The sequence below is a fragment of the Physella acuta genome, unplaced genomic scaffold (assembly GCF_028476545.2).
Source record: "Physella acuta isolate Inbredline_101_S28 unplaced genomic scaffold, ASM2847654v3 ptg001260l, whole genome shotgun sequence".
NCBI lineage: Eukaryota > Metazoa > Mollusca > Gastropoda > Physidae > Physella > Physella acuta.
Window position 1 is genome coordinate 56,092 of NW_026732775.1, and position 25,064 is coordinate 81,155.

At 33.6% G+C, this 25,064-nt stretch overlaps 5 protein-coding genes and 1 non-coding gene across 7 annotated transcripts; 3 read left to right on the plus strand and 3 right to left on the minus strand.

Moving 5' to 3' along the window:
* The first annotated feature begins 2,349 nt into the window (after nucleotides 1-2,349).
* LOC131957727 (lysophospholipid acyltransferase 7) lies at nucleotides 2,350-7,022 on the plus strand. The gene is made up of 7 exons (XM_059322476.1): nucleotides 2,350-2,678; nucleotides 3,107-3,233; nucleotides 3,341-3,506; nucleotides 4,017-4,168; nucleotides 4,388-4,596; nucleotides 4,747-4,932; nucleotides 5,047-7,022. Exons 1-7 carry the CDS (start codon nucleotides 2,452-2,454, stop codon nucleotides 5,438-5,440), a joined length of 1,461 nt encoding a protein of 486 aa, XP_059178459.1. The 5' UTR covers nucleotides 2,350-2,451; the 3' UTR covers nucleotides 5,441-7,022.
* A 3-nt stretch (nucleotides 7,023-7,025) lies between these two features.
* Nucleotides 7,026-12,146, minus strand: LOC131957729 (40-kDa huntingtin-associated protein). Its single transcript, XM_059322478.1, has 12 exons — nucleotides 12,038-12,146; nucleotides 10,728-10,774; nucleotides 10,348-10,420; nucleotides 9,741-9,900; nucleotides 9,079-9,147; nucleotides 8,802-8,864; nucleotides 8,570-8,627; nucleotides 8,382-8,444; nucleotides 8,055-8,146; nucleotides 7,810-7,888; nucleotides 7,657-7,703; nucleotides 7,026-7,515 (listed from the first exon to the last, which is right to left on the minus strand). Exons 1-12 carry the CDS (start codon nucleotides 12,094-12,096, stop codon nucleotides 7,378-7,380), a joined length of 948 nt encoding a protein of 315 aa, XP_059178461.1. The 5' UTR covers nucleotides 12,097-12,146; the 3' UTR covers nucleotides 7,026-7,377.
* A 527-nt stretch (nucleotides 12,147-12,673) lies between these two features.
* LOC131957726 (tRNA-dihydrouridine(16/17) synthase [NAD(P)(+)]-like) lies at nucleotides 12,674-17,700 on the plus strand. 2 transcript variants are annotated; one of them, XM_059322473.1, is made up of 13 exons: nucleotides 12,674-12,707; nucleotides 13,458-13,587; nucleotides 13,707-14,012; nucleotides 14,209-14,368; nucleotides 14,581-14,693; nucleotides 14,815-14,897; nucleotides 15,336-15,439; nucleotides 15,594-15,738; nucleotides 15,882-15,978; nucleotides 16,431-16,528; nucleotides 16,673-16,877; nucleotides 17,024-17,099; nucleotides 17,188-17,700. In XM_059322473.1, the coding sequence occupies exons 3-13, from the start codon at nucleotides 13,761-13,763 to the stop codon at nucleotides 17,421-17,423; spliced, it is 1,569 nt and encodes a 522-aa protein (XP_059178456.1). In that variant the 5' UTR covers nucleotides 12,674-12,707; nucleotides 13,458-13,587; nucleotides 13,707-13,760; the 3' UTR covers nucleotides 17,424-17,700. The 2 variants fall into 2 exon arrangements, with proteins under 2 accessions (XP_059178456.1, XP_059178457.1); XM_059322474.1 differs by lacking the exon at nucleotides 12,674-12,707 and adding an exon at nucleotides 12,746-12,768.
* Nucleotides 17,701-18,035: 335 nt separating this feature from the next.
* On the minus strand, nucleotides 18,036-20,817 carry LOC131957732 (large ribosomal subunit protein eL42-like). The gene is made up of 5 exons (XM_059322482.1): nucleotides 20,662-20,817; nucleotides 19,144-19,249; nucleotides 18,893-18,960; nucleotides 18,279-18,395; nucleotides 18,036-18,181 (listed from the first exon to the last, which is right to left on the minus strand). The coding sequence occupies exons 1-5, from the start codon at nucleotides 20,662-20,664 to the stop codon at nucleotides 18,161-18,163; spliced, it is 315 nt and encodes a 104-aa protein (XP_059178465.1). The 5' UTR covers nucleotides 20,665-20,817; the 3' UTR covers nucleotides 18,036-18,160.
* Nucleotides 20,818-21,674: 857 nt separating this feature from the next.
* On the minus strand, nucleotides 21,675-24,688 carry LOC131957733 (large ribosomal subunit protein eL42-like). Its single transcript, XM_059322484.1, has 5 exons — nucleotides 24,597-24,688; nucleotides 24,311-24,416; nucleotides 23,895-23,962; nucleotides 22,910-23,026; nucleotides 21,675-21,863 (listed from the first exon to the last, which is right to left on the minus strand). Exons 1-5 carry the CDS (start codon nucleotides 24,597-24,599, stop codon nucleotides 21,843-21,845), a joined length of 315 nt encoding a protein of 104 aa, XP_059178467.1. The 5' UTR covers nucleotides 24,600-24,688; the 3' UTR covers nucleotides 21,675-21,842.
* On the plus strand, nucleotides 23,802-23,874 carry Trnav-cac (transfer RNA valine (anticodon CAC)). Its single transcript has one exon. It is a non-coding gene; the product is annotated as a tRNA-Val (tRNA).
* Nucleotides 24,689-25,064: the final 376 nt, after the last annotated feature.

Below are 25,064 nucleotides of genomic sequence, written 5' to 3' on the forward strand. Positions count from 1 at the left end.
AATAAAAGCTTTACTAACTCTAACAGGCATAGTAGTGCAGTATTATACACAAGTTACAAAACTATTTCATATTATTAAAAAATAAATAAATAAAAGATCAGATTATTCAGACTAAAAAGGTGCCATTTTATAAAGTGTTTTCTTTGAACTAGGTTACATTTCCTTTAAGTTAACAATTATCGTAACATTGTGTTACGCTCATTGTTAACCTAAAGGGAAGTAACAGCCCACAATAATAGATAAATGTCAGTGGTACATATATAATTATATTTAACTTTAATTTTTCCAGTTTATTTACTTAACGTTATGATACAGCCTATAACATATCGATGCTCACCAAGGCGGTATTAATTCTATATATTTTAAATGTTATTCTTACTTTAGCCTTGACATGAACTGTAGCCCTAAGCCTAAATCTAATCCAAGGAAAACAGCTCATTGTTTCGCCACTGCATACATCACATAGGCCTGTAATGATATGTAGATCAATGGGCGCTAATGCATGCACGTTGTAGTAGCGTACGACAAATTTTGTCATGTCTAGATCTAATAATACTTGAACCCCAATCCCCATAATAAAAGCAATCACGTTTTTTAGTCGTTTCATTTTAGAATTCTATTGTCATACGATTCAGAAAATAGAACATACTAAAAGACAACAAATTGTCCAAATAATGTTTTAAAGAGGTGTTATAGGCCGCGACATGGCGTCACGAGGTGTGTGTGTGGGGGGGGGGGGGGGGCGGCGGTCCGCACATGTTGACGCCATTTAGACGTCAAAAATGTTTAAAATAACTAGATAGTGGGGGGGGGGGGAGCTGTTTGTAGAGTTTAAAACTGTTTGCGCAACATTTGCGCATCCGATTAAAACACCGCCGTGTTTAGGCCTACATTTAACCGTTACATTCTCTGCCTAGTGATTCATTTATGATATCCTACATTTCCTATTCCAATGACAATCACATAAGAATACCCCCTCCTTATAATACATCGAATTTGTTAACGTCCTCTAGTGAGGGAGAGATCATAAAAATAGCGCATCTATAATAATCTTTGTAATTTAGGCTTGTCTCTATAAGTTCTATTTCCTTTTGGATTTCCCCTTTATTGGGCTCTCTTTTAAGCATTATTATAATATTTAAAACAGCCATTTAAAACATTCTCATTATTTAGTAATTTACCACGGACCTAAACAAAGTTAATAATTAGTTACAGCCTGGTCGTCTGATTGGGCCGCTGCGGCTCTGAAAGAAAGCGCCAATGTCTGTGATTTTTTTTTACAAGCTTTTATTTAACTCACTTCCTCGTCAGTCTGTCGTCAGTCGTCAGTCTGTCTAGACGGAAACGCAGGAGTGAAAATTCGGACAGTTCTACTTGACCGACACGATTCACAGTTGGCACGTGGGTCAAGACATGAAGACAATGCAATCTGAAACTAAATTTGACTTAATTGGATGCCTAATTGATTGTTTATGAATTAATTAAAATTTGGACCGAATTAGTAGGCATGTCTAGCCAACCACACCACACGCGTCATCAATAGCTGCGCCATCACGACCACGTAATGGCTGCGTTCAAAAACCATTGCGCGCCTACTGAACGTGATATTCAGTAGGCGCGCAATGGTTTTTAGTCATGTAACTCTATTGTAGATAAAACATGTAAAGTACTGAAAAAAAAATTCATAAAAAACGTTTTAATAACAAGCTTTTATGTAATGATGCACTAAAAAGTAGAAAATAAATTATAGACTACTATTTAAATAACTATAAAGAAAAGCGTGGGTGTCTTCCTTAACATTAGTAAAGGTATCCAATAGATACTAAAGTGACCCACGCTTTTCTTTATAGTTATTTAAATAGTAGTCTATAATTTATTTTCTACTTTTTAGTGCATCATTACATAAAAGCTTGTTATTAAAACGTTTTTTATGAATTTTTAAACTTTAACACAGTTTAATAAATTTTAAAATCTAGAAAAGAATGTAAATTATTAATTTAATAATACCATTATGTCTAAAAAAAAAATAAAACAAATTGTCAAACATTGACGAAAATTACTAAAATGCATTTCGGTAGTAATCCTTTAGTTTCGGTAAAGTGAGTGGGCTGGTTGCGTTGGCGTGTAAACAAAACCGTTTTTGACCTAGACTTAGGGCTTAGGCCTACTTAAAATGTTTTGAATGTGAAGTGGGTTTGGTCTAAGTTCATTTTTATGCCGGATATGCTTTAAGTTACACGTCCAGTGTAGCAGTCGGTAGTCTAGCCTACTGTACAATATCTTGCGTTGAATTTCTAGGACTAGATCTAGTAGGTCTAGATTTAGAATCTGGTATACTACTGATTTAAACTTAATAAAGTCAAACAAAGAGCTAGAGATCTAGATCTAGATAGATCTAGATCTAGAATCCTAACTTAGCTACATCTAGGCGGAGTCGAAATCTTCAAAATAATGGTTTCAGACGATGTCGTGTATGCAACTGCGATAACGCTGTCAGTTGCCGCTGGTCCATTATTTCGTGACGTTTTAAAAGATTCTTACTCCAAAAGATGGGTATCAACAATTTTAGGTGTAATCCTACTTTTAGTAACCTGTGGATATCACTTTATTCATTTATGCATAACAGTGATAGGGAACTGTATTCTTTTAAGCTTGGTTCCAGCATCCAAAAATGATAGGTAAGGGCTTAGTAAGTTAGTAAGGGCAAGGGTTATTTTTAATAAGTTATTGATATTTTAATTATTTTAATTTAGGCCTAATTAGTAATTTCTATTAAATAATTAGTAATTAATATTTTAATATTAATTAGTCGGTCTACAAATTGTTTTAACAAGTTTACCATAACACAAGGAACTTTACTTATACTCTTTTTATAGAAGTGTAGATTAGTATTATATATCATTGGCATCATCATAGATCATCAATTTGTATGAAAAATAGTAAATACCCCTGATTACGTATAATGAATATTGACTAACAATGGTATAAAGACCTTATTTATAATAAAAATCTTATCTTAAAAATTTTTGTTTTGAAGTATTATAGACATGTTGCCTATGGACATGGTTTGTAACAATCTTACGTTTTTGCTCTTCTCTTACTTCAGAAATCTTCCTTGGAAAAGTTTTCTGTGGAATTTTGGATACCTTACTGTTTTCCGAACGATACATTGGATCGGTATTCCTCCCCCTTCACCTGTTACAAATGCTGCTCAGTTGTTCCTCACCTTGCGTGTAAGATGTTGACATTTTTTAAATCACTACTTTGCTTTCAATGTTGCTAATCTATTTTAATAACACTGCTACAAGTACATTCAATGTGAATATTTTTTCTGAAACAGATGGTTGGCCTTGCTTTTGAAGTGCAGGACAGTTACCTGAGAAAAAAATCATTGGATTCAAAGTCTGATAATAATGAAGTTGAATTAAAAATAAAATATTGCAACATAGAGGTAAAAATTTTGGACGTCATCAGTTATGCATTTTGCTACATCGGGTTACTGACTGGTAAGCAGCTTTTGTATTTTTTGTTGCTATTTTTTTCATAATCTTGAAAAACAACAGTAAAAAATACTGCATAATATATCAACTAATGTATAGTTTTAGACACTATTTACCAGCTATGAATAATTCATATAAATGATTTCACTTAGTTGGTAAAAATGTGTTTCAGATTTTGTGAAAAGAAGGGGGTAGATTTAAGAAATTTTTACATAGAATCTGTTTTGTATTTCTTAAAAATAAAAATTTTGAAAAGCATGGTTAATCTATGTTGTAAATGGGATTTCATTACTACATTTCGAGGGTTATTTTTCTGTCTTGTAATTAAATAGTAGAGTGTAAAAATACCTCACTCATGAAAACAATTACAACAAATTGCAATTTTTTTGTAAGCCTCACTATGTATTAGTAATTTAGTAAATACATCTAAATAGTGTTATTAATATTACAATTATTATTATTGGTCAGTTTTTAAAATTTATATTTATAATTACACATTTTAAATTTGTATTTCAGGTCCTTACTTTAAATATCGTACATATTTGGATTGGCTACACCTTTCAGATAAAGCTAATTTAAATAGAAAAGAACCGCTTCTGAAAAGGGCTTATGAATTTCCATTTATTGCAGTATCATTTTTATTTTTTTCTTATTTCTTTAACATCCAGGTATTTTATATTTTCTTTTTTACTAAGTTACACTCTAGCGATAATTAACTGAAAATAACCTAATATGTTGAAATATATTAGTAATTTTTAGTAGTATTTATAAAATTTGTAAATTTTCAAAATTCAACTACTTGACATAACTTATGCTCCATACTTTCAAATATAAATGTATCTCATCAAAGCATTTTAAAAATAAAAACATTTTTTTTTAAATTTCAGCATGTTGAAACAGATGAATTCTTGGATCATTCATTTGTATATCGTTTGCTCTACATGGTGCCCATGTTTATTATCTTTCGCACACGGCTATACATAGCATGGATTTTGTCAGAATGCATGTCAGTTACTGCAGGACTTGGGGCGTATCCTAAAAATTCTGTCCCTAAATGTGGCGAAGGGCCCACAAATTATAAACAACTGGAGATGGCGTAAGTGTAAATAAATGATTTTTTATCACTTATACTATACTCATTAAAAAATTAAATCTAGTATTTTTGTTCCTTTTTTTACTTTTAAAAATGAAATACTTTTCTTACTTCTTCAATTCCTTATTTAACTAAATTGTATGTATTTTCTAGTTTAGAAGATGAAAAAGATGGTAAAGATAGTGACTATGATTTTGAAACTATCCATAACATTGATATATATGGATGCGAACTGGCTCCAATGACTAAACAAGGATTACGAAGTTGGAATATGACGGTTCAGTATTGGCTGGCAACTTATATTCATCGCAGAGTACCATCTCATCTAAAAGCCCATAGGTAATGTAGACAATATTTGATTACTTCATATATTCAAGAATTTCAATAAACTGTTCAAACAAAGAAGTAAAACAGCGATTGAAAGTTTCTAAAATCTGTCATTTTAATTTTTAGGGTCGCAATAACAATGGCAGTGAGTGCATTTTGGCATGGTATCCACCCTGGTTACTACTTGAGTTTTCTCACGGTACCTCCCATACTCATGGCAGAGGAAGCAATGATCAAAGGTTTTCGTGAAGGAAAATCGCCCCAAGTGCAACAAATCTTTGATTGGGGCTGTTGGTTTTTTAAAATGCGAGGTTTTGATTATATGTGCATGGGATTTCTGCTTCTCAGGCTAGGGTCAACAATTAGATATTGGTATTCCATCTACTTCATGGGTCATGTTTTCATCTTGATATTTTTACTCATTGGTAACATTGGCATGGTTCTTAATAAACAAAAAAATAAAAAGATAGAAGCTGAGAAGTCTAATTCAATTTCAACACAGGAGAAAAAACTAAGTTGAACTATCTTCACTATCTTTTTGATGTTGAAGAAAATCAAACAGCTACTTCATTTTATAATGGCACAACAGTTTTAAAAAATCAGATCCAGAAATTGAGCATAAATTAAAAAAACTCAAGCATGATATCTAAATATTTCATTTTTACACAATACATTAAAATAAAACCAATCTGGGTAAACACATGTAGCAGATTCTAATTTTCATCCTGTTGTTCACAAAATTAACACTTTATACATATCAATTATGTTCTATTATAACTTTAAAATGAAACAAATAATATTTTTTTAATTTCTTAATCATCAAAAGCTGATCCTATTGATATTGTGACATTTTTGTGACTTCAGAAGTTCAAATATCTGTTACTAAAAATGGTACATGTACTGTCATCAAGATGTAATGATTAAATATAAAAAATGGATGTATAAAAGTAGATGTATAAATGACTGTACCAACAAGGTGAAGTGATTGAATAGTAACATTTGAAATGTTATCTTTTTATAACTATTCCATCTATTACCAGTACCGGTTACTGTTTTTATGAAATCATACATAAAATCATATTTTCCTTAATACTACTCATTTGTGTTTGTTTTTAAACTCTTCAGACGATATAAAATATTGGGAATAATCGCTTTATGATGTGCAAGAGTGGGCATTTTTTTTTACAATTTCACATAAAGAATTTAAAATAATTAGCACAGCCAAATTGACCTGTGATCAGTTCATGAATTGTGATGTATTACATGCAGTTGTTATTTATGGATAAGTAAGTGAAACTATCTATAACCTATTAAAATTCATTTCATTTATACCATTATTAAATAGTTTTGCAAAAATTGTTAGTTGTTTTATTTTAAATTTGTATCTTAAGTTATAAACCTTTACAACATGTATTGAGGCAAAACATGCTTGGTCAACATTATCCTCCCGCTTATTAAAGTATTTTTCCAAAAAAAAATTTGGCTTTATCATCACTACTTGTTAGGCTACATTTATTTTGTTGTCTACATTGTAACTGATCTAACTGGCATTTTTAAGAAGTAATGTATGAATTAAAATATTTATGTTCAGGGTATTTATAACAAAATATGAAATTGAAAGTTCCTTCCATTAATATGGTGCTACATAACTATTTACCTAATAAGAATGAATGAACATTCATTTCATCCCTCAGTCGTTGTAGGTAAAGCTAACATTGTTACAGTATGTCTTATGGTCATGTATAAACATTTTAGCGTAGAAAAGAGTCTCTGTACATTTTTAAATACATTCTTTAAAAAAAAATTTTTTTTTAAGATTTAAGTAGTGTGTGTTGCTGGGTTTAAAAACAAAAATTGTCAATACATGAGAAAACATTGCATCTCATAGAGTAATGTTGTATTGTTTTAAAATGTTCTTGAGTACTTTGACATGTGCATAACTCAAAAGATTCAATTCTTATTCTTCCTCAATAATATTTTATGCTGCACTTTCTTAGTATTTTATAAATTATACTGTTTGCTTCATGAAATGGAGATGTATGATAGCTCAGAAATAGCACAAGATAAACTTGTTTTGAAATAAAGACAACACTAAAATAAAATAAATACAGATTTTTTATTTGTTTCTATGTTTTTACACACCCTTTTATAACTCATTTTAGTAGACATGTATTTAAACTAAAAATTTAGTAGTAATGGCAATATGATGCTAAAAAAGCTCATACATTCTTATACTTATACACATAATACAAGGCAACATAAAACAATGCATGTCACATTTTAAATAATAAAGTATTTTGCTTTTTGTGCCTTCGAAATTGAAAGAAAACGATATCACAACAAAATAAATTGTTAGGTGCTAACATTTAAGGACAACACATCTTATTTAAAACCTACTACAATGTAGTGTTATAAGTATTCAATGGTAGAAACTTTTCATTCTAAAAGTATTGATTGTTAAATGCCTTCACCACTGGGATGGGAAAGTTCTTGTATCACAAAATGTAGAAGCTGGTTTTGTTCACAGTCTAGCAGGGGCCATAACTCTTTCTGAAGCGCTCGCAGTGATTCTAAGTCAAGGGACTGGCAAGCCATCTACAATAACAAAAATGTCTTTACACATCACTGTACAACAGCTGTTAACAAAAGTAATTTTTAATTTTAATAATTTTAGAGTAGCTGCTGCATGTAACAATGAATTAATTAAGTAAAAAATTTCACACAGCTTATACATACCACCACTGACTGAAGCAAAAGATACAAATCTTCTCCAAGGTACATTTCTAGAAAAATTTAATAAAATAAGATTTGGATAAGCAAGCTAATGAACACTATCTAGATTTTAAAAGATCACTGTGTAAACTCCAAAGAAGATTGGTTAATAGTTACCTGTGATAGAGTCACAAGACTCCCATGTGTATTTTTCTAAAGTCTGAGCATGTTCAGGTCGTATTCTCTGTGGTGTTGGCTAAAAATATTTTACAAGCTTTAACTTTTTTTTAAAAACAGTTTCCAATAATAAAAAATCAAAAAAAGCAATAATCTCATCAAATTAAACAAGATTTCAAAATCTAATAAATTACTAATAAGTGATGTTTTTGTGTTGGAAAGTTAATTAGAAGAACAAAACTTACTTGTAACAATAATAAGAGCAAAACTCGAGTGACTTCACATTTAGCAAGAATATCACAGTAAGCTCCTATAGGTCTACCAGTTGTTGAAGACCCTGAGCAAAGAATAAAATTTTAATGTTTTAACATGTAAACCCAAATACATCCTAAAAAATGCATAAAACGTTTTAATAACAAGTTTTTCTGTTATAATGCATTTAAAATAAGAAAATAAATTATTTTCTATAATGAATTACTATTAAAAATAAAAATAAAAGCTTGGGTTTCAACCAAGACGTCAGACAAAAGCAAGAGGAAGCAAGTTAAATAAAAACTTGTAAAAATACTTACCCCCTCTCTCATGAGCTAGGTATGCCATTTCAGTGAGAACAGCTAACGCTCCTTCAAAGTCTTCTGCAAAATGTATTGTACAAAATTTATTAAGTTTTATAATTATCTCTATTGTTCTTTGATTTTTAGCAGTTGAATCAAAACAACAGTTAATAATGAATAGGTTAAAATAAATTTAAATTGTTTACTTGTGTCCATTTTGCATTTTGCCACCATATTTAAAGCATCCAGGCAATCCAAAGCACTCTGCAAAATAAGAATTAAATTACCTCTCTTCAATCTTTTCCAAATTTAGAGAGCTATCAAACACATATATTGACTGTGTTGTAAATAATTAAAACTATATTTTTAAACATCTGTTATGAAGTAGAATTATTAGATCATCAGCAAAAAAATAGTTTTTTATGGAAAAAATCATACCTGAGACTGTAATTCTGCTGCTCTTTGGTAATGTGCAATTGCTTCCCCTGGCCTATTGACTTTCTTTAGAAGAAAAATGATTTACAATAAACTCAAATATTTGCACTGGGCGTTTGTATTTTAAAGAACCCTGTTACTCAACTAAAATTAACTAAACCATGTTTGTCTTAGAAAAAGATGTATTAATCTAGCCATATAGTACATCAAAGGATAAGAATATTATTATTAGATCTATGAATAAATGAATGTATATAATTTAAATAAACATTTATCTTACCCTTAACACATTTCCAACCTCAAGGCAAAGGGATGCTGCTAAAGCAATTTGTTTGCTTTCTATGTGTACCTGTAACAGCAGTATTAAAAAAACATTAAATATATGCATGGTAATAATTGTTTTTTAATGATACAAAACAAACAACACCATAACTGCAAACACTAGTCTATAAAAAGTTGTGTTGTGGTAATAGAGAAAATAGACATTCTAAAGAAAGAAATTATTATATATGATTTTATTTTTCCACATTAGTTTTATAGTTATGTTAGTTTTTTTTTATAGTGGTTTGATTTTGTATTTATTAATTAATTTAACAGCATTACTGTAAGAGTTAATAGACACAGCTAATAACCTTTAATTAATTACCCTAGTACAGTAAAGTTACCCTTTTGAACCTTTTTTCTATGACCTTGGCACATGAAGGGATGGTGTGGTCAGCACTATGCCCAGCAGCCTTCACTTTCCCTAATGTGAGCCAGGTATCCATCCGAGCTGGGTGGGCTCATGAACATTCTACAGACTCAAGCTTGTGAGCCAAACCCGAGACTTACTGGGTTAGCAGTCGAGTGCTCTACTGCTCAGGTCTTGTCATCCCATAATTACCCTAACTGAAAAAGCCTCACAGTTAATAGATGCAGTTAAGTGCTGTAATTATTGATTACCCTAATAGCATGACTGTAACAGTTGATAGATGCAGTTAAGTGCTCTTGAAATCCTGGCACACTTAACTCTCTGTCCATCAGTTCTGCTTCAAGGAATGCTCTGGCTGCATCTGTAAGAGCTTGTGCTTCACCAGCTGAATTTGATAGTGTATGCTCACATCTACAAGCATATTAATACAAACATAAGGTTTAATAGTAAAAGTTTACCTTGCGATCAACAAAAGGGGACTAACAGACAACAATTTGTAATAAATACCTGCATGTGAAAACATTAAAAATAAAGTGGTTTGACAAAGTACCTAACAGAACAGTATGGCAAAAGACAGGACAAATCACAGTGAAGCAAGAAATTGGGAAAACCAGGTGGAGGCTATACATTGAAGAAATCAGCAGCCTAGTATTATTAGACAAGACCTATCATGGTGTAGAGAAAATATAAATTACTGGAAAGAGTTGGAAAGAAATTTTTTTAAATAGAAAGGAACAGAAAAGCTTTTAAGAATGTTGTAAAAGGCCTATGCTTCACAGTGAGCTAAAAAGGCAAAGTAGAAGATATTACCTCTTAATTTTATTCTAGCTTAATTAAAATGAATGTAAAATTTTTTACCTTGCTTGAGCAAGACAACAAAATCCTGCATACTGTGGACTTTCTTGATTTTTTAAAGTTTTTGCTAAACTGGCTGTAAGTTGAAAGTCAATAAAGAAAACTATAATACTACAAAATTAAATATCTTCTGCCAACTATTAAGCTATTAAGTTAACAATGTTTTTAAATGCAAGCAAAAACAGCAGGGGCCAATATCAGATTAAATGACCTTTTTTTAAAATTGTGTAATATCACAAAAAATGCCTCTTTTATATAAACAGTAAAATTATTTAAAATTAAAGTTACAAACATTAATGTGGGGCTGTTAAAAGAAACAACCATGATTTTAGTAAGTCTCCCTAAACAAAAACATGTCAGAATCTTAGATAGCTGATTCTTACCAAACTGTTCACTTCCTTCAGCCACATTTGGTTTTTTAAGAAATCTCCTGAAAACATAATGAAAAAAAAAGGATAGTGGTTATTTTGGAGTTAACATATCATGGCTATACTTAGGGGTCATCCATTTATGACGTCCACAATTTTTTTGGATTTTGGACCCCCCCCTCCCCCCCCCCCCCCCCCGTCCACAAAAAATCCACTTTTTTCCCTTATAAAAGTCCATACGCGTCCACAAAAGTCAGTTTTTTTCGGACCCCCCGCGTGTGGACGTCATAAATGGATGACCCCTTAGCAAAGAAGTCAGTTAATTAGTCAAATTATTTATCGCCCTATCATGTAAACATGAGGCTTAATAGGCTAGATGGCCAATCCAATGAACGTGTCAGATGAATATTATGTAATTTAGAGACAAAAGTCTGGCAAGATTTCCTGATCTATCTATGCCCGAGGGTTAGTAACATCAACTTTACAAAATGAAGGGGGAGGGAGGTGGGGTATGAAACCACAGTGAACTGCTCGGGTACCATATGAGTGTTATACAACAAGCGGGTGACGCTTACATAGGCTATGGGTGTTACGTTCGGTGTTATACAGTGTTGGATGGTCAGTGGCTCAAAATGCCCACCCCTCACCCCTTTTTCAATTTGACGAGCTAGTATCCTCGACGTTATTAAGCGTATGTTAATGTGTAGTCAAAAAAAAACACGGGATCACATGTATCTATCTTTAGAAATAGTTTATAGTATCATCCAATCGGATCAACCGCCTAGCGACACGTTACCATTCAGCTGTGCCATATGGTGGTGTACATTGACACAGCAGAGCGTTTCAATCGGACAACTGTCGATGCGTCATGTTTAGATTTTTGGTCCACTTGAAAGTCTATAGATGTCTCTGTTTTAGGGCATTATTTAATTATAGGACACATCATACATATTAATAAACTTCTATATTGCAGCAATACAGCGCAGGGTTCAAATAAAAAATTGGTCTGTAACTAACCCGAGAAACTTGGTTCAACTTTGCTGTACGATATCTCCTAAAGTATTTAATACATTTTGACTATGAACCCTACGCTTTATAGGTCTACAATATATAATCTGTATTTAATCATGCCAAGTTTCACCGTTGTAGTACGAAAACTCGAAGAGTTACTCAAAGTAACACCCCTCTTTAAAATTTAAATCGGTGAAAAAGCCACCACCAAAAGCCGATTTTCTCGACAGCGGCATTGGCTTTGCTAATACTAATATGATGTTGGGCTTACTGCTATTTATTTTAAGGTGAGATTTTAAAAGAATAAAACGAACTTTTTAAGTTTATTTGTAACTGCTCTGTATTTCAGAAGAATATCGCTGTCTTTCTCCATTTTCTCTTGTTTATCAGTTTCGGTCAGCAGTCAAAAAAAGGTTTCTCCAAGCATCTAAAATTTACCGAAAATAAAGATTGACACCACAAAGATCTAGATTTCTAGATCTAGATCTAGGCCTACGCTAGATCTACTAGAGGTCTGTGCATACATAACTAAACAAATAAAAGTGCAAATATACTCATATGAAATTTTTCTTAAAAAACGAACAAGATATATCAAATCAACTTAGTGCAGCCAGATTATATTTTAGAGTTAAGATCTAGATCTAGTATTTAGGCCTAAGTACTAAGTATTATCCTGAATTAAATAAAACATTTCGAAATTTAGACATATTTTGAATTGTTTAAACTTTTAAATTAAAGAACTGTTGTGTACACATTACCACATTGATAGCAGCAGCAGTTGTTAAGCAGTATTTCATTTAGTTTTATTTAGTTATTAATATTTAGATCTAAATATTTTGTAATAGTGAATTTTAATAAATCTAGTTGAGCAAGGCTTAGTTTCTTTACCAAGAGTAGTAGCCGATATTAAATATTGACTGATAGACTTATTATTATTGAACATTGAACAACAAGTCAACAGGCTGGCCTGCCAGTGCTGACTGAGTGAGTAGATCTAGTGACCAGAGTAGTTTCAAGTCTGGTATTCTGGTACTCAACTGGTAGAGTTAGTATTAAAAATAATTAACTAAGAAACTAACACTATTATTTACAGTAACACAGTATTAGTACGGTACTACTAGATCTCTCTCTCTACTTTTCGTTACTTTTTGCTGTTTTTTTATCACTAAAAAAAAATCTTACTGCTTTTTCCCACCACATTTTCAGTAATTGTTCTTCATGCAAAAAAAGTTTATGGTAAATTCTAGGTTTACAAAAGGTGCGCTTTTTTGGATCTTGTAGAATTCTGTCCAGTAGTTCTATCAAAAAGTTGTTGTGACAAAAGTGTTAATATAAAGCCATGTAAATTTGATTGCTATAGTTAGTATAAGATAAGTGCATAAATAAACAAAGCTTTGGAGGTTTTTTAGGGTGTCCATGACAACCTAAATTGTTTTCAACCCTTTTTTTTTTTTGCTGTTTAGTACTTTCATGTGCCAAACATTGTAAAAAAATTCAAAAGACTTTAGCCTACTTTGTAAATTGTAAAAAATTAAAATAAACTGAGCATATCCCCATAAGTTTAAGAAGCCTGAATTTTAATTTAATTAATCAGTTTAATTTTTTTTAAATAACTAATTCCAATGAAAAGTACTAGGTCTAGATATCCACTTTAAATCCATCATATTATTAAATTGTAGGGCTTGAGCTAATCTGTGGCTAAAATATTGCATTTAAATTCTTTTTGATTCACAGCCAAGCAGGAATCCCCAGTCTGTAAGTATGACAACAGATTTGTACGGGTGAAGCCAAGATACTGATACTGAAGTCAGAAGTTGAAGGAAAGTAGGAAGTGGACACACAGCCTAGAAGGAGTCCCCTGTCTGTAAGTGTGACAACACTTTTGTATGGGTGAGACAAAGAAATTGGGATAAAGCAGGAAGTACATGCAGGTGAAGTAGATTTTATTCTGCTTTGTGAAATAGTTAATTGTTTTCATTTCAGTTTCTCTAGAAGAATACAACAGCATCAATCTCGTAAGCACTGTTGGATGAGAACATGGATCCAAGTACTAGTGAAAGCAGAAAAAAAGCAGGATTTCAGTTTTGGAAAGAAACTCTCGAATCTGCAAAATATATTGTGGCTCCTATGGTTGACCAAAGTGAACTAGCTTGGCGAATGCTGAGTCGGCGATATGGTGCACATCTGTGCTACACTCCTATGTTTCATGCTTCAGTGTTTGTTAAAGATGCTATATATCGAAGGGAGTCTCTTCAAACTTGTCCAGAGGATAGGCCACTTATTGTTCAGGTTTGTTATTGTCCCTCTCAAATCATTTTAATGAATTATTATACTATTTATTTTACTACTTTTTTTGGGGGTTTCATCATAGAGAGTAGTTCGGGAGATGTATTCCTTGATAATAATGTATATTATTGATTTTATTATCTCTCCTCCCAACATTTTTTAATAATTAAAAGTGACAAATAATAACATGTTTATGTAGTTTTGTGCCAATGACCCGGCAACATTTCTGAAGGCTGCACAACTTGCTGAGCCATATTGTGATGCTGTTGACCTTAACCTTGGCTGCCCCCAAGTCATTGCCAAGCGTGGTCACTATGGGGCATTTCTTCAAGATGAATGGGACCTTTTAGCTAAAATGGGTACATTTTTTATTTTTTGTTGGTTTTATTGATATTTCTTTATGTTTTTACTGTGTATAAAAAATATTTAATATTAAATAAAATATGAAATTGGCCTTTAATTTTTAGATTTTTGTAAGTGCTCTAAATATTTTTTAACATTGTAGTCTCATTAAAAGAACTGAAATATAAACAAACCTAAACTACTTTTGTTTAAATTTTACTCTGAGCAGTTAAAATTTGTCATGAAAATCTGAAAGTGCCAATCACATGCAAAATTCGTATTTTTCCATCTGTTGAAAAAACTGTGCAGTACGCAAAAATGTTGGAAACGGCTGGATGCCAGGTATTCTAAAACATCTTGTTACCCTTATAACTTATTAAAAATTTGTTACATGAATTACTGTCATATTTTAGCTGTAGAAAACTATCATTAAAAAATATCTTTATTGCTTGCTTTTTTCTAGTTACTGACAGTTCATGGTCGAACGCGAGAACAAAAAGGCAGATTTACAGGAGTAGCTGATTGGTCATATATAAAAGCTGTGAGGTTGGTTGTAAACTTTTTCTAGGCTTTGATGAACTTAAGAAATCACCCAAGGATCCATTGTACTACTTGGTATGACCCAAAAATATTTAACCATTCAAAATATCTAGGTTTAAATGTTTTTCAGATTATTAATAGTTATTTGGTAATTCTTATTTAATTCTGTTTTGAGTGATATATTTTTTTACCCTTTTTAAAAAATTTCTTGTTTGTGTTTTTTTTTTTTTTTTTGGGTTACTGAAATATATCTATAGGCCTATTTTGAATATTTTGAAATTAATCATAGAAAATTGCTTTTATCATTTTTTGTAGCTAAAAGCTATTTCTGTAAAATATTAAATTTTGTTTACAATTATTTTTTTTAAAAAGCACAATTGGGTTGTTTCCTGAAATGGTGTAGTATGTATTCTTTGTCTACTTTTGTCTTACTTTACTAACCAGAGAAGCTGTTAAAATTCCTGTGTTTGCTAATGGCAACATACAGTACCTGTCCGATGTGCTGAGGTGTTTGAAGGAAACAGGCGTGCAGGGTGTCATGACCGCAGGTGAACTTTTTTCTTTTTTTTTGCTTCTTTTTTTATTTCTGTCTCAACAGAATAAAAGGATTATGTAACTCTGGCAATGATCGCACCCGTCTTCCTGTATGTTTTTGCTAGTTTACTGCCACCATTATTCAATTATTTTATTTTAACTTTATAGAAGGCAACTTGCATAATCCTGCACTGTTTCATGGAGGCAATGTACATATCTGTGATATCACAATGGAGTATCTTGATTACGCTGAGAAATACCCATGCCCTCTCTCCTATATCAGAGGCCATGTATTTAAAATATGCCATCATGCGTAAGTCATAACTTAAATAAGAATTCTTTGTAAGATTACCACAGTTATTTTAAAAAGAATTTGCAGAGGTAATTTTGATTGCAGAAAAAATATTCTCTTGTTACATTTTACATTTTCATGTAATTTGTATTGTTGTTCCTCAGGCTGACATCACACATACCTGTGAGGGATCTGATGGCCAATGCTAAATCTGTTGCAGATTTTAGATCAGCCCTTGAAACACTGAGAGAATTGTGTCAGGTAGTGGTTTTAGAACACATTATTCTGCTACTGGTGATATATTGTTCAGCATATCTGTGGCCTTGAACCTCACTGTCCCCATACCTGGCCTCCTGAACATTAAAGAGGAAAACCCCATTAGGTTTTTTTTAATTTTACGAATTATTTTTTTTTACTTGGCAAATACTGAACATTAAGATCAGCAGCAAGGGAAGGTGTGGTTAGCACTTTGCCCAGCTCCCTTTACTTTCCCTAGCTTGAGTTAGGTACCCATTAAAGCTAAGTGGACTCAGGGACATTCTTCTTGAACCCGGATTTGAACTTGAGACTTTCGGGCTAGCAGCCCAGCTCTACCACCCCATAACATAATCTAGTGGTTCTGCATTTTTTCAATCAGAGTTCATAAATACACTTAATTGACCTTTGGTAATTTAAACATAAATTTTAAAACCGTTTATAACTTTTTTCACCAGAAAGACATGGAGAAATATAAAGAAGAACCTGAGCTGTTTACAAGCAAGTTAAAGCTACCTCTTCCATATTGGATATGTCAGCCTTATGTGCGACCAAAGTGGGTTTTAAAATCTTCATTTTATATCAACATTTATATCATGATTATATTGCAAAAACAGTAGACTACATTGATCCACTGATGGTCAATTTGTCTCAATAAACAGTATTAACCTCTGTTCTCTTGTAAAATCTGTTTGTTTAGCCCTGATGAAGAAGAGGATGATGAGCACAAGGAACTCAGGCAGAGACTGAACCTCAAGCGAGCTGAAGACATGCAGAAAATCAGTGCTGTTGAAGCGGGCTTGTCAAATAATAAACTGAAGAAAAAACTGAAATGTCCAAACAAAAATTTTGATCCTGATCTGAAGTTGAAGTTTGAAACTTGCAAACTTTGTCAAAATCCCAAGGTTTATTTCACTTCTAGTCCATATCAAATTTTCAAAAGTACTTCAATAACTGGTTCTTTTTTTTTTGCTATAATGTGCCTGTTTGTCAGTTAAAATTAGCTTTTGATGTAAACTATACTTAATTTTCTTTACTTTTCTTTCCCCAGGGCTTAAAATGTGAGTACAGTCTTTGTAAAGGATGTTGCAGAAAAAAAGCTAACATTGAAATCTTAAACTGTATAGGTAAGTTACCTTTCACAATACATGTCACGCAGCTTTTTTCGCTTTGTATTTTAACATAAAAAACTCATTTGTTTTACAACACTGCCAGGTCATCACATAAAGAAGAAAGCTGTGTTTGAAAAACAGAAAGCTGAGTTGTCTGATACAAATGATAATCTATTGGCTGCTTGTCATGGGAGTAAAACACATAATGGGTTCACAGAAAATTTCACAGCTAAAACAGTATTGGAAGATAGTAACAAAAGTAACTGTACCACAGATTTGTTGAGTCAAGTCAACCTTGAAACAGATATATGTGAGCTCTCTTGTACTAACACAACCTGATCTTTGGTTTGTTTCTTTTGTGTGAATGTTGACTGGTGTGAATCATGCTTTTTAATATGTTGTTAAAGTGTTACAGATTTAATCTTCACAGTGCAAAGATAAAAAATATGGAATTTATTTATAATAATAAAATAGTTGTCTGTCTTTAATGTCACTGTAAGATCTACATTAATTAAACTTAATATTTTACACAAATTAATATTTTTATTCTTTTTTTATAATTTGCTAGATTTTCAAATAATACTCGATTGTATTGATTTGAATACTAAGGGTTTTTATTGGAAATGTATGAATTTATTCGATATATGGGACATCAGTACCATCTTAAGAAAGTTTACAGTTTTTATCTAAATTGTAATTGTAAAATTGATTAACAAAATAAGAATCATCTCATAAAAATGTGTGAATTTTAAAAATTATTTTACCATAAACACAAAAAGCATCCATTTTGTCTACTGGAAAGGACAATTGATGAAATAATACCAACCTAATGTTAATTTAGATATGTCTTGTGTGTGTTAAATTATTCTGAATCAACCATGTAAACCATTCACTCATTCTTAAAACTCTAAAAGACAGATTCAAAATTGTTGCAGAATAGTAAAAATCTTTAATGCAAATGTAAAAAAAATTTCTTTTTACTACCTATGAATTAAAAAAAAAATTAATGTGATGCACCCAAACAAACTCAATACAAATTCCACTTGTTTTCAGAACATTCTCAGTTGTATGTTCTTCTAGAAGGAGAGCATCTCACCCTGAAAATGGAGAATGTTTACTTTTTATATTCTAGTTTCCTCTATTGATGAAAAAAAACAAAATTCTAACTGGCCAGTGTTGGTATTTAGCACATACCTTCCGCTTTAGATCTCCACCTAGCTGCAAATGCTTGCACCGTTTGATGGCTATTTGCTTTTTCACTCCACAATCTTTACACTCCAACTTGAGTACAATTTTTTTTGTTGTCTTGGCCTGTACAGAAAAAGTGTCTGCTATTAAATGGTCAAAAAAGCTCTCACCAGTATTTAATTTTGGATTGTGATTGCAGTAGCCTAATAGAGTGCAATATTAGGGATTGGATGGTTTTGCAATGCATAATAATACACATTTATGATTTTTTGGTTTTTTTTTATCTGGGACTTATTTGGGATCCAGTTTATCTGTTATCTGTATTCCAGTTCCAGTTTATCAGATCCTGTTATCTGGGACCCAGTTTATCAGTTTCTGTTATCTGAAAGTCTTATCAGAGGGACCAAGACCATATTTCAGCTCATTGTCATGTCCAAGCATGTTTTTATAATGTTGCAATGGAGGCGAATTACCCAGGAGTGTTTTTGATGGTCATTGCCAATATGAATAAGTACAACATAAAAAGGTGAACATGAGCAGATGAGGGAATGCAAGGCAGAAACAAAATGTGAGGGTTTGCAAAATTCAGCATGTTTGTCAGCAAGGTACCAGGTTCTGACCTTTTTCCGTAGTATAGGTCTAGTCTGACCTTTGAAGCCCGCCTGCTTCCTGTCGTACCTTCGTTTACCTGGGGGAAAAAATTTCAAATTCCCAAATCAAATTTTTTGAAATCCCAACTTCATCAGGCAAATAAAATAATAATATAGTCTACTTTTATAAAAAAAATTAAAATGCTATCATAAATTTTTTTTAAAAAAAACAACTATTGAACATTAAAAGGTTTTGAACACTTTCCGTCACTTAGACTGACCTTGTACTTTTACACTTTCTTTACCCCTTTTGTACTGAGTTGTTTTGTGCTCCGTGTGTTTTTTGCATTTCTTACAATGGGTTCTTCTGTTCTTAGGGATGTTTACCTGCCAATGAACATACATAAAAATGTCAAATCTAGTCAAGAGGGGGGGGGGTGCATTTCTGAGAACTTGTTACTCCCCTTATGCTCCTACAATATCAAACAGCAGACAGGCCTGTTGTAATACTAAATCAAACAGCAGACAGCCCTGTAGTAATACTAAATCAAACAGCAGACAGCCCTGTTGTAATACTAAATCAAACAGCAGACAGCCCTGTTGTAATACTAAATCAGACAGCCCTGTTGTAATACTAAATCAAACAGCAGACAGCCCTGTTGTAATACTAAATCAAACAGCAGACAGCCCTGTTGTAATACAAAATCAAACAGCAGACAGCCCTGTTGTAATACTAAATCAAACAGCAGACAGCCCTGTTGTAATACTAAATAATAGAATGATAGATTTTCAAAATTTAATAAAACTTCTTGTCCATCAAATGTTTTGAATATAAAAAAAAAACATGAATAAACCACCTACGTCAGAGGGGCATCTCCAAACAAAAATATATCAGCTTGTATATTATGTAAGTTAAGGGGTGGGATGAACCACCTCCTAGGGGTATAACCATTGTGTAACACACATTGTTGATGCAATGTTAACTGTTGTGTAACACATTGATGCAATGTTAACTATTGTGCAACACATCAATGCAATGTTAACTATTGTGCAACACATAGGGATGATGTAATGTTAACTATTGTGTAACACATACAGATGATGCAATGTTAACTATTGTGCAACATTTTGATGCAATGTTAACTATTGTGCAACACATACGGATGATGCAATGTTAACTATTGTGCAACACATATGGATGATGCTATGTTAACTATTGTGCAACACATATGGATGATGCTATGTTAACTTTTTTGCAACATATTGATGCTATGTTAACTATTGTGCACCACATATATGTATGATGCTATGTTAACTATTGTGCAACATATTGATGCTATGTTAACTATTATGCAACATATTGATGCAATGTTAACTATTGTGCAACATGTTGATGCAATGTTAACTATTGTGTAACACATACTGATGCAATGTTAACCATTGTGCAACACATCAATGCAATGTTAACTATTGTGTAACACATACGGATGATGCTGTTAACTATTTTGCAACATATTGATGCTATGTTAACTATTGTGCAACATGTTGATGCAATGTTAACTATTGTGTAACACATACTGATGCAATGTTAACCATTGTGCAACATGGATTGATGCAATGTTAACCATTGTGTAATTGATGGTATGTTAACTATTGTGCAAAAGATATTTGTGATTTGTGCAATGTTAACATATTAATTCAATGTAAAACGTAGTGCCTTGTGAAACATCAACCACAGATCAACAGAATCCTAACATTGGATGCCACAAAAATAGTTACGCTTTTACCCATCTACTCACCATGATTAAATGAAATTAAAATTTCCTTGACACCGTTTCAATTATTAATTGTTCAAATGGATTTAAAAACTACGATTGGACTTCAAAACTTAACGGCATTTTGGTTTATATACCAACCTACGGCCTTTAGAGTGATGGTGGGTCGGGAGGAGGGGGGTGAAAAAGTTCTAGGTTCATTTTTTATTCCGTTACCGTATACTCAGTTATTGCACCACCGTCTGTAACATCATTAGACCACATTAAGTTCCGCGCTGTGCTGTCGTGCTAACGGTGTGAACGATGCTTCTCAAACAATAGTATAGAGCAAGTTTAAATTTATTTTAGTGTAGCCTGCCATTGTTTTCTTTATAAAGTGTTGAATTTGAAATTAAATAAAAAGCTGCTTGGCTTAAACATATTTACTGTACTTTTCCGCCTTAAAATTCTTTGTTTGATAATTAGTCTTTGAATTTATACTACGGTCATCCCAAAACCTATTCATAACACCGGTTATCCCCCTTGGGTATCTTTGCTGGCAGAGTTGAGGACCGTAGAGTGCCCGCTGATAGGGCAGAGATAACAGGCGGGTATTACACCTGGTGAAGCAATGGATTATCACGGCCTTGTGGAACTAGCTTATATATCACAATAGACATTTTGTTTTTAACGGTTGGGGGGGGGGGGCTAGTCAGATTTGTGGGGTGGGTTCGATGGTTAATCAAAACTGTAGGGACAGGTAAAAAAAAAGTCAGATCTTCTATTAGGGGGGGGGGGCAAAGCATAACCTGGCAGAGGGGGCGGGTCGAAGTGTAGCCTTATCTGCACTCATTTATTGTGTTGACAAATAAATACAGAAGTGTTGTTGAAGTGAGCTCGAGGGGACACGAGCAGATGACAAGATGCAGATGATAAGATTGGGGATCTCGAGATTATATCTGGCTACAAATTACAGCTTCCCTGAGTCAACTCAGCTGTAGTGAGTACCCGGTCACTAGCATAGTATGATGATATCACAAAAACAAATAAAACAAATGTGCAAAATAATTGTTTAATGCATTACGACGCGGGAGTACAATTTTAATTACATATTGCGTGTATAAAACGTGCAGTAAAAGAGATTATGCCGAGGTCATGATGTTATACCATCACGATGTCAAATCATCACAAAGTCACAACATCAAGATGTCTGAATGTAGACTTGATCAAAACGTCGGCACTTGATCCTGGAAATAGAAGACAACAATGTAAACCTTAACACAGAGCATTTTAGTTTTGTCGTGATCAGAAGCAACAGACGAGTAAAATAAGTACAACTTACTGCTGGGGAGGTAATATTGATTGGGACTCATCATTGATGTTTTATGTGTGAGCTTCTTCTGCATTGATGTTTTATGTGTGAGGGTCTGCATTGATGTTTTATGTGTGAGGTTCTTCTGCATTAATGTTTTATGTGTGACGTTCTTCTGCATTGATGTTTTATGTGTGACGTTCTTCTGCATTGATGTTTTATGTGTGAGGTTCTTCTGCATTGATGTTTTATGTGTGAGGTTCTGCATTGATGTTTTATGTATGAGGTTCTTTTACATTGATGTTTTATGTGTGAGGTTTTTCTGCATTGATGTTTTATGTGTGAGGTTTTTCTGCATTGATGTTTTATGTGTGAGGTTCTGCATTGATGTTTTATGTGTGAGGTTCTTTTACATTGATGTTTTATGTGTGAGGTTTTTCTGCATTGATGTTTTATGTGTGACGTTCTTCTGCATTAATGTTTTATGTGTGAGGTCTGTTTTACAGTGATGTTTGATGTTTTATATTTTATATTGATGCAGTGGCGGAACTACGTTGTCTATGAAACCCGCAATGTGTGTGTGTGTGTGGGGGGGGGGGGGGGGTTGGCGGCTTTGGAGCCCAAAACCCGACTTTTAATTAAAGAAACAAGACTAGAGTGCATCAAGATTAATCGCAGTGTAGTAGTGTAGTGGGTATCACGTGCGTATCAAAGGGTTCTCCTATAGTTTTGATGCTGTTATTTTGATGAATGCCCTCATATTTGATGGGAAAGACAGTATTTTGGTTATGGCTGAGCACTTTTGAATTGTGTTTGTTTAATATTTTCATTCAATTATTAGTTAGCGGGTGAATTATTCTAGGGGACGTCACCGTGATGTCATACAGCGGAGCTAACTAGATTGACTGTAGCCTTGGTCAAACTTTATTAACAGCTGGTCTGGACCAAGGGAGATAACCGAATAAACCACCGAAGAGTTACCTTCCGTTTAAGATCTCCTCCAAGCTCTAACCTCTTGCTCCTTTTAATAGCGAGCTGTTTTCTGATGCCGCACTCCTTACACTCCAGCCGAAGGACTATTTTCTTGCTGGTCTTGGCCTTAACATATAATCAGGTACATTCAAACGATGTTGCTATTAGATAAACACTGTGTATTCTAGTAGAGACAATCTCAGGAGTTGTGTCGAAATCACGTCGTTATTTACAATTTAAGCCAGTTTACACCCCCCACCACGTTTTCCACCTCCTATGATCAGCAGAGGCGTAGCGACCCTTCCCGGCGCCCGGGGACAAACTTTCGATTTGCACCCCCCTCACTTTCGATTTGCACCCCCCCCTCAGACTTTCGATTTGCACCCCCCCCCCCCCTTCAAGCTTTCAATTTATTTTTCCAACCCATTTTGGCGCCCCCTAAGGTCGGCGCCCGGGGACATATGCCCCCCCCCCTCGCTACGCCTCTGACGGTCAGATGTCGTTACAAAAAGCCACTTTATAATGATGTAATAAATTTTCCATCCCCACCCAAAACTACCCATAATTCTAACGAAAATAATGTTTTCAATTTTTGTTCTTTAGCAACACCCATTAACTCATCAACGTAGTAAAACAGCCCCCCCCCCCACCCACCCCTGTATGTGTGACGCCATTTATGGACGACCCACCATTCAGCAGAAAGTAAAGTACGATTATAGTAGGTTTGCATAACTATTTTTCAAAAATAGGACTTTGCATAACTATTGTTCAAAATTAGGACTTTGCATAACTATTGTTCAAAAACAGGATTTTGCCTATCCATATCATTATCAGTCTCTACGCGATTACGGAAATTTCTATTTATTTAACAAATTTAATTATATGACCCTACAAATCATCAGGTTCAGTAGTGTAGTGGTTATCACGCTCGCCTCACACGCGAGAGGTCCTGGGTTCAAACCCCAGCTGAACCAAGAAATTTTGTTTTACTCACCTTCTTCTTCAGCTTGGGCCTCGTCCTGCCTTTAAATCCTGCTTGTTTTCTGTCATACCTGCGCCGACCTAACAACAGTAGAAACATTTGATGCTATCTGAGCAGTCATTGCTTTGTTGGTGGGTACCTTATGCTCGTCTATTTCTCGTTACATTATTTAAAGTCTGAGGTATGATGTACTTGTAGGAATTTTTTTAAAATCCACATCTCGTGGTACGGAGTTTTATACCATGAGTACAAACAATGAATTCCCGACAGACACAGGTTCCCGACAGACACAGGTTCCCGACAGACACAGGTTCCCGACACCACAGGCATAGTTCTCGACACTACAGACACAGGCTCCATACACCACAGACACAAGTTCCCGACACCAGCGAGACAGCTCTATACCAGCAAGTAAATGAGCAACCTACCTAGAGCGAGACTTCTCTCCTTAGACCTCTTGTATTGTGTAGTCTTGTGCTCAGTGTGTTTATTACATCTCTTACAGTGTGTTCGTCTTGTTTTTGGTATGTTCACCTTGTGAGATCAGAACGAGGAATAACTCTATATAATATATTTCAATAATCTGGTGTTGTATATAAAATATACAACATACAACATACATAAATCACTAGAGCGTAGATGAAGATAAGACTTAGGTCAGTGTGAAATCCTATCAAATTATTTGAAACAAAAGCTACAACACGCCAAACGAACCATGTCGTATCAGCCTGAAGGACGGGCCCACACAGCACCGATACGAATATAATTTGTGGGAATCGAGATTATTGTATCAGTCCACTGGATCATCTTCTACCGGCCCGTTTAATCTTTTGCTTTAAATACATTCGGACACGTCACATAGTCACCTGGAGGGGGGGGGGTGTTCTTCACAGCTCCATCAACTCGACCATCTGTTATACCACTTGATTGAACTACCTAGTTTATCTGCGTGAACCATTAAGTGACACTACATCACAACAGAAGATAAGAGAATTATTCCTTATTTGATTATCTATTTAGTTTGTTGGTAAACATAAAATACAGATCAACAATTTAACTTGTTTAATCTGATTACATTGTACAATTTGTAAATGTAACTGTTTCCTGATAGGGTGACAAAACAATACAATGGTTCAGCTGGGGATCGAACCAAGGAACTCACGCGTGTGAGGAGAGCGTGAT

Excerpts from the sequence above, each read along its gene's own strand:
- LOC131957726 (XM_059322473.1), top strand. The coding sequence starts at position 13,761 with ATGGATCCAAGTACTAGTGAAAGCAGAAAAAAAGCAGGATTTCAGTTT. Across the intron at positions 14,013-14,208 it reads ATAGGCCACTTATTGTTCAG|TTTTGTGCCAATGACCCGGC; the intron begins GTTTGTTATTGT and ends ATGTTTATGTAG. Across the intron at positions 15,440-15,593 it reads GCAGGGTGTCATGACCGCAG|AAGGCAACTTGCATAATCCT; the intron begins GTGAACTTTTTT and ends TTAACTTTATAG.
- LOC131957727 (XM_059322476.1), top strand. The coding sequence starts at position 2,452 with ATGGTTTCAGACGATGTCGTGTATGCAACTGCGATAACGCTGTCAGTT. Across the intron at positions 3,507-4,016 it reads CTACATCGGGTTACTGACTG|GTCCTTACTTTAAATATCGT; the intron begins GTAAGCAGCTTT and ends TTTGTATTTCAG. Across the intron at positions 4,169-4,387 it reads CTTATTTCTTTAACATCCAG|CATGTTGAAACAGATGAATT; the intron begins GTATTTTATATT and ends TTTAAATTTCAG.
- LOC131957732 (XM_059322482.1), bottom strand. Across the intron at positions 18,961-19,143 it reads AGAAAGTGTAAAAGTACAAG|GTAAACGAAGGTACGACAGG; the intron begins GTCAGTCTAAGT and ends TTTTTCCCCCAG. Across the intron at positions 18,396-18,892 it reads GACCTATACTACGGAAAAAG|GCCAAGACAACAAAAAAAAT; the intron begins GTCAGAACCTGG and ends TTTTCTGTACAG.
- LOC131957729 (XM_059322478.1), bottom strand. The coding sequence starts at position 12,096 with ATGGAGAAAGACAGCGATATTCTTCTGAAATACAGAGCAGTTACAAAT. Across the intron at positions 10,421-10,727 it reads TGAAGGAAGTGAACAGTTTG|CCAGTTTAGCAAAAACTTTA; the intron begins GTAAGAATCAGC and ends TTCAACTTACAG. Across the intron at positions 7,889-8,054 it reads TGCTCTTATTATTGTTACAA|CCAACACCACAGAGAATACG; the intron begins GTAAGTTTTGTT and ends AAATATTTTTAG.
- LOC131957733 (XM_059322484.1), bottom strand. Across the intron at positions 23,027-23,894 it reads GGCCCAAGCTGAAGAAGAAG|GCCAAGACCAGCAAGAAAAT; the intron begins GTGAGTAAAACA and ends TTATATGTTAAG. Across the intron at positions 21,864-22,909 it reads GAGGAGATCTTAAACGGAAG|GATCAAGTGCCGACGTTTTG; the intron begins GTAACTCTTCGG and ends TTCTATTTCCAG.